Below are 7,629 nucleotides of genomic sequence, written 5' to 3'. Positions count from 1 at the left end.
CTATACTACAAGGCTACAGTAACCAAAACAGCATGGTACTGGTACCAAAACAGAGATATAGGCCAATGGAACAGAACAGAGTCCTCAGAAATAATACCACACATCTACAGCCATCTGATCTTTGACAAACCTGAGAAAAACAAGAAATGGGGAAAGGATTCCCTATTTAATAAATGGTGCTAGGAAAATTGGCTAGCCATAAGTAGGGAAAGACATTTCTAATCCACTCTGTTAAAAACAAACAAACAAACAAACAAACAAAAAAAAAACCAGAGGGAAGAAACATACCTTGCCTTTCTCACCACCCCTTACATGTTACTCTTTTGAGAGGAGTGATTATTTATCTAGGAGGTAGGGTTGAGCATGCACAGCCTGGCCCAGCCACCCACATCCCAGCCTGCTTTGAGATATGTTTTCTGTAAGACACACACCTTTTCTGTCACTTCAGAAGCAGCCTGCGAGGGTGCTGGGGTGGGGGAAGAGTCCTGTGCTTGGCTATACAGTGTCTCGTTGTATAAATTCATTTCAGAGCAAAATGTAAAGAAGCCCATGTATTCAGCAGACCAACTCTGTGTTTCTCAAGTCAGCTCCAGTTTTAGTGGAGCTGATGTCTTGATCATTGACTTTCTGATTTTGTTACCTATCTCTCAGTTGGTTCAGACCTCAGAAGGGGTAGCAAGGAGGGGCCTGCACTGCCCTCTAAAACATTAACAGGTACATAATAAATTCTTGTTTTAAAAAATTTTTGTATGAACATGTTTTTATTTTTTAAAATTTTTACTTCCATAGGTTTTTGGGGAAAAGGTATTATTTGGTTATATAAGTAAGGTGAGTTGTGAGACTTTGGTATACCCATCACCTGAGCAGTATATACTGAACCCAATTTGTAGTCTTTTATCCCTCACACCCCTCCCACCCTTTCCCCCAAGTCCCCAAAGTCCATTGTATCATTCTTATGCTTTTGCATCCCTATAGCTTAGTTCCCACTTATGTGCGAGAACATACGATGTTTGGTTTTGCATTCCTGAGTTAATTCACTTAGAATAATGGTCTCCAATTCCATCCAGGTTGCTGTGAATGCCATTATTTCATTCATTTTTATGGCTGAATAGTATTCCATCTCTCTCTCTCTCTCTCTCACACACACACACACACACACACAGAGATATATATATCACAATTTCTTTATCCATTCATGGATTGATGGGCATTTGGGCTAGTTGCATATTTTTGCAATTGTGAATTGTGCTGCTATAAACATGCGTGTGCAAGTATCTTTTTCATATGACTTCTTTTCCTCTGGGTAGATACCCAGGAGTGGGATTGCTGAATCAAATGGTAGTTTGGGTACATGAAAAATTCTTATTAAATTCTTTAGAACTTTTTTTTCTAGACTATGATGCACTTGAATACAAAGTGAATGAATTAAGAGCAGTCTCCAGAAGGAGGCAGGACAAGTTGGGACAATGGCCTTCTGTGCCTCCTAGGGTGGTCACCAGGGTTAATTGAAATAATTTTTGCAAGATTCCTGGAATGTGATATAAGCTATCATTATTATTATATGTGTTAAAATATTGCTCTCTGATTATATGTTATAAATGGTTAATTATAAAAATAATTGGAGAACATCATGCTAAGCACTTTCTACATACAGAAATCATTGACCATGGCCCTGTAGCATAATAGCTAGAACACAGTTCTGAGTAGATTACCTGGCCCCACCAGGCAGGCAAGAGAATGAATATGTAAAAAGAGAACTTAAAACATCATCTAGTGTGCAGTCGATACATGCTATTTGTTGTTATTCTCTTCATTGTTTTTACCATCATGAGTATTACTAAAGGTTCCATGAGGCCTGTGCTGTGACAGGTATTACTATATACATTGTGTAGAAACAGTAGAAGGTTAAGGAGCCTGGCCAAGGACACTGAAAAGGGAGAAGCACAGCTTGACTTGAGTCTAGGTCTGTTGACTGCTAAATTACCTTGCTATTCAGCCACAACCTGGCAATTGCAAGCTCTGGAGACTCAGAACTTCCTGGCCGCCCCAATCAAGGGAACTAAGTCAAAGCCCTGCGTACGTGCTCATCTTGTTCTCTCTACTCAGAAGTCACTTTTGCCCATCTGACCAGCCAACTTCAGCATTCAAAACCCCATCTTGAAGCCTACTCTGACATTTACCCCATTTTATAATCCCCAGTCCCCAAAAAGCTAATGTCTTTCTCTCCACATGTTTCCTGGGCATTTTATCTACCATGCTACTACTTTCACTTGCTCACATTTCACTAGAAATATTTGTGAGGATGTCTCTATGCCCTTTGATATTTTGGGTTTCTTGTGGCCTTTCTATTTCTAAATCCCTAGTGCTAAGCATGGTGCTTGGCACATAGTTGTTAGTCAATATTTGTTTCATTAAATATAAGAAATCAATAACCATATGCACACTATGGTGACTAGCTTACCCCCGTTTGCCTGGAGCTTTTCTGTTTTTAAGACAGAAAGCTCTGTGTCTCCTAGTCCCAGCTAAACTGGAACAGCTTGTCCCCCTAAAGTATACACTTGTACACATATAGATATACAGATACCTATTACAGGAATAGGCTCAGACAAACCTGAGGCCTGACCCTCATAGGGGGATGGTACATATGGGAAAATGACTTTCCATTCACCCACTTTGCACTCAGGACTGTGTGCTAGGGTTGTTAATGGTAATTTCCCCCTGGCAGGCAGGCAGGCACTGGCTAGAGTCTCCAGGGCAGCTGGAAACGGCCAGAAAGGTATAAATCTCCCTGAAGAGGATGGCGCAGGTGAGCTGGTGGCTGCTTCTGCTGGGATCCTGCGGCCCAGTGAGGTGAGATCAGCAGGAACTGGATGAGCAGGAAAGCCTTGCCCTGTGAGCTGTCCCCATCAGTGGGGTCATTTGCCAGTTTCCATTCATCATGTCATTAACTCCTCGAAAACAGCCCTTCACCAGTGCAATTCTACTCACCATTCTGTTGCTGTTCTAACGACTTCTCAGCTTTGGAATTTTTCCCACGAGGGATGTCACTTTTGTTCATCCGTGTTCCACTGACTTGATTCTCAGCTTCTCCAGACGTCTTTTTCTCAGATTTGCCAGATGCGCCTTCTTCAGCCTCGCTTCTGGCTTCCATTTCCTTTTGCTGCTCCTCTGCGGCCAGGCGAGCCTTTTCCTCTGCTTCCTTCTTGGCCTTCTCCTCTGAATCCATGGCAAGTTGGGAAAGGCACAGAAAAGAGAAAAAGAGGTAATGCCATTAGGAGAATGACCTGTTTTAATACGCAAAGAGGATCTAACGTGTTTACTGAGTGGGTACATTTTTGCTTAATTCATCAGATTCACATGTATACTTAGGAAACCGATAAAATAGGTTCATGATGATGTCATTCTGAAAATAGTCAGTTAGAGGAGGGGTTGGGGAGAAAATAATAAGGATAATAATAAACCAATATTGTAATGATATTATTAATATCACCATTATTAATAGCTTCTATTGAGTGTGTTCTCTCTGCCAAGTATTATGCTGAGTGTTTTTTGGGGATTATTTATTTTCATCCTCAAAACAACCTTACAACAGCTACTATTACTGTGACTCAATTTGACAAATGTGGAAATCAAGGCTGAGAGACATCATAAAACTTTCCCATAGCCACAGTAAAAACTGCAGCTTCATATGGGCTTGCTTAAGACCTAGAGTTTAAACACAAACAATTGATTACAAAGCAAAAAGGGAAAATATCCGACACTAGAGCAATTGAAGACAAACACACTGAGGACACTGTGAATTTAAAACAAGGAAGGGGGTAATTGAGCCTTTTGAAAAAAAACATGGTCTTCAAACTGTCCACAAGGTGACAGGTAGCCTTTAGTTTGGCCAGGTACCTGGTCTGTGTCTTTCCTTTTAATTAAAAGATGCTAGCATTACTTCCAATCCAGTTGATTATAAAAGGGCTTGGCTCTGTGCTTACTCAAAACCACAGCAGAATTGCATAGGTTAAGTATTTATGAAAATATTGGTTCACTCATCCAACTCATATTTATGGAGCAGTTGTAGTGTTAAGCACTGTTTTAGGTACGAGGAATACAGCAGCAAGAAAGTCAATTTATAAATAAGAGATCATAATTAAGTAAACAAATGACTAAGATACTTGCACGTTGTAAAAAATGCTTTGCAGAAAACCAAAGCAGACTAATATGCTGGAATACAATCAGCATAGGGGAAGGAGATTGCATTAGACAAGGAGGTGGAGAAGGAAGGCCTCCTTGACAAGGTGACATTTAACCAAGTCCTAAATGATGAAGAGCTGGCCATGCAATAATCTGAACAAATAGTATCTCAGCCAGAGGAACTAGAAAATGCAAAGGCCATGAGGTAGAAATGAGTTTGGTATGCTCAAAGAACACTGAGTATGGTTAAAGTAAATTTGACAAGGGTTTAGTGACAGATGGTGTGGTCAAATGACCAAGGACAAGCAGGGTTCAGATCATGCAGGGCTTTGCAGGCAATGAGGTGGCATTGCATTGTAGAGAATATCCTACACAGAAGACACTTAACAGAGCCCAATCCTCCCAAGGTTCTAGAGACTCATCCCCTGTAGCACTTAATTCACTCCAAAGGTCTTCCAGCCTGTGCCATAAACTTCCATTGGGAAAAGCATTATTACATTTTTCTCCAGATGTGTTTTAAAATGCTCCACACATCATTATCAGGTGTTTTCTTTATTTTCTTTGTGTTAGCCTTGGTCCTGGAAAAAAGCTAATGCTCATAAATAATCTATTTGTTTTTAATCTAATGGACACCAGAGTGACTATGCATCTATCATATTTCCCTTTGTTTTAGCTGCTAAAGAGCTCAAAGTCCAAATTTGGTCCAGGTTCACATGATCATGAGGCTTTATGACATGTGTTTGGTGGAAGTCTGTGATATCTGGTTTAGTCTATTTCTCCTGCCTTTATATTTGCTTACCTAAGATGTCTTCCTTAATATATCATGTTTTCATTCATTGATTCATCCATCCATCCATCCATCCATCCATCCATCCATCCATCCACCCATCCATCCAAACCAATGCCCCAGCCTCATCCCCAAACAAATTAAATAAGATTCTGGAGAAGGAAGGGCAATAATAGGATAGTTTGAATGTTTTCCAGGTGATTTAAACATGCAGAATTGAGAAGCACTGATTTAAATGTTAAATGTTTGCCATTTAGTATTTCATAACATTCTACTCCCCAAAAGAGTATATTTGTAATTTACATTGAAAAGGTAAGGAAAGATTTCACAAATAACATAATTATGTGCATGTGAAGTACAATATGTCTTCTGGCCTTTATAGAAAGGTACAACTACACAGTGAAAATGCTCTTGCAGAAGAAGATGGTGAGATGGCATTCTCAGTAGGATGCAGGACCACAGAAGGTCCCCTGGAATGTTCACTCAGGCTTTATCTCATCCTTCTTCAGTGACTGAGGATGGGGTTTAAATGTCATCTTCGCAGGTTCCAAGATGGCCAATAGGAACAGCTCCAGTCTGCAGCTCCCAGTGTGAGCAACGCAGAAGATGGGTGATTTCTACATTTCCAACTGAGGTACCAGGTTCATCTCACTGGGGCTTGTCAGACAGTGGGTGTAGTCCACAGAGCAGGACTACACCCAGGAAGTGCCACACCCAGGAAGCGCAAGGGGTTGGGGAATTCCCTTTCCTAGCAAAGGGAAGCCATGACAGATGGTACCTGGAAAATGGGGTCACTCCCACCCTAATACTGTGCTTTTCCAACTGCCTTAGCAAACGGCACACCAGGAGATTATATCCCATGCCTGGCTTGGTGGGTCCCACACCCATGGAACCTCGCTCACTGCTAGCACAGCAGTCTGAGATTGAACTGCAAGGCGGCAGTGAGGCTGGGGGAGGGGCATCTGCCATTGCTGAGGCTTGAGTAGGTAAACAAAGCGACCAGGAAGTTTGAAATGGGTGGAGCCCACCACAGCTCAAGGAGGCCTGCCTGCCTTTGTAGACTCCACCTGCGGGGGCAGGGCATAGCTGAATAAAAGGCAGCAGAAACTTCTGCAGACTTAAACGTTCCCGTCCGACAGCTTTGAAGAGAGCAGTGGTTCTCCCAGCATGGAGTTTGAGACCTGAGAACGGACAGACTGCCTCCTCAGGTGGGTCCCTGGTCCCCGAGTAGCCTAACTGGGAGACATCCCCCACAGGGGCCGACTGACACCTCATATGGCTGGTGCCCCTCTGAGACGAAGCTTCCAGAGGAGGGATCAGGCAGCAACATTTGCCATTCTGCAATATTTGCTGTTCTGCAGCCTCCGCTGGTGATACCCAGCAAACAGGGTCTGGAGTGGACCTCCTGCAAACTTCAACAGACCTGCAGCTGAGGGTCCTGACTGTTAGAAGGAAAACTAACAAACAGAAAGGACATCGACACCAAAACCCCATCTGTACATCACCATAATCAAAGACCAAAGGTAGATAAAACCACAAAGATGCGTAGAAACCAGAGCAGAAAAGCTGAAAATTCTAAAAATCAGAGCGCCTCTTCTCCTCCAAAGGAACGCAGCTCCTTGCCAGCAACAGAACAAAGCTGGACGGAGAATGACTTTGATGATTTGAGAGAAGAAGGCTTCAGACGATCAGTAATAACAAACTTCTTCGAGCTAAAGGAGGATGTTCGAACCCATTGCAAAGAAGCTAAAAACCTTAAAAAAAAAGATTAAACAAATGGCTAACTAGAATAAACAGTGTAGAGAAGTCCTTAAATGACCTGCTGGAGCTGAAAAATATGGCATGAGAACTACGTGAAAAATACGGCTACTGAGAACAAGCTTCAGTGGCCGATTTGATCAAGTGGAAGAAAGGGTATCACTGATTGAAGATCAAATGAATGAAATTAAGTGAGAAGAGAAATTTAGATAAAAAAGACTAAAAAGAAATGAGCAAAGCTTCCAATAAATATGGGACTATGTGAAAAGACCAAATCTGCGTCTGCTTGGTGTACCTGAAAGTGATGGGAAGAATGGAACCAAGTCTGAAAACACTATTCAGGATATTATCCAGGAGAACTTCCCCAACCTAGCGAGGTAGGCCAACATTCAAATTCAGGAAATACAGAGAACGCCACAAAGATACTCTTCGAGAAGAGCAACCTCAAGACACATAATTGTCAGATTCACCAAAGTTGAAATGAAGGAAAAAATGTTAAGGGCAGCCAGAAAGAAAGGTTGGGTTACCCACAAAGGGAAGCCCATCAGACTAACAGTGGATCTCTCGGCAGAAACTTTACAAGCTAGAAGAGAGTGGGGCCAATATTCAACATTCTTAAAGAAAAGAATTTTAAACCCAGAATTTCATATCCAGCCAAACTAAGCTTCATAAGTGAAGGAGAAATAAAATCCTTTACAGACAAGCAAATGCTTAGAGATTTTGTTACCACCAGGCCTGCCTTAAAAGAGCTCCTGAAGGAACCACTAAACATGGAAAGGAAAACCAGTACTAGCCATTGAAAAACATGCCAGGCCAGGCGCGGTGGCTCAAGCCTGTAATCCCAGCACTTTGGGAGGCCGAGACGTGTGGATCACGAGGTCAGGAGATCAAGACTATCCTGG

At 42.1% G+C, this 7,629-nt stretch overlaps 1 protein-coding gene across 12 annotated transcripts in view; it reads right to left on the bottom strand.

Annotated features, from left to right (window-relative positions):
- The window catches only part of PDE1C (phosphodiesterase 1C), a 571,792-nt gene that overhangs the window by 63,518 nt on the left and 500,645 nt on the right, over nt 1-7,629 (bottom strand). For all 12 annotated transcript variants that reach the window (XM_017876413.1, XM_017876415.1, XM_017876419.1 and 9 more), the window contains one exon: nt 2,989-3,216. In XM_017876413.1, the coding sequence (XP_017731902.1) occupies nt 2,989-3,216 (228 nt within the window). The remainder of the gene's footprint in view (nt 1-2,988; nt 3,217-7,629) is intronic.

This window comes from Rhinopithecus bieti, unplaced genomic scaffold (assembly GCF_001698545.2).
Source record: "Rhinopithecus bieti isolate Rb0 unplaced genomic scaffold, ASM169854v2 scaffold_10015, whole genome shotgun sequence".
NCBI lineage: Eukaryota > Metazoa > Chordata > Mammalia > Primates > Cercopithecidae > Rhinopithecus > Rhinopithecus bieti.
This window is presented reverse-complemented; position numbering and strand designations above follow the sequence as displayed.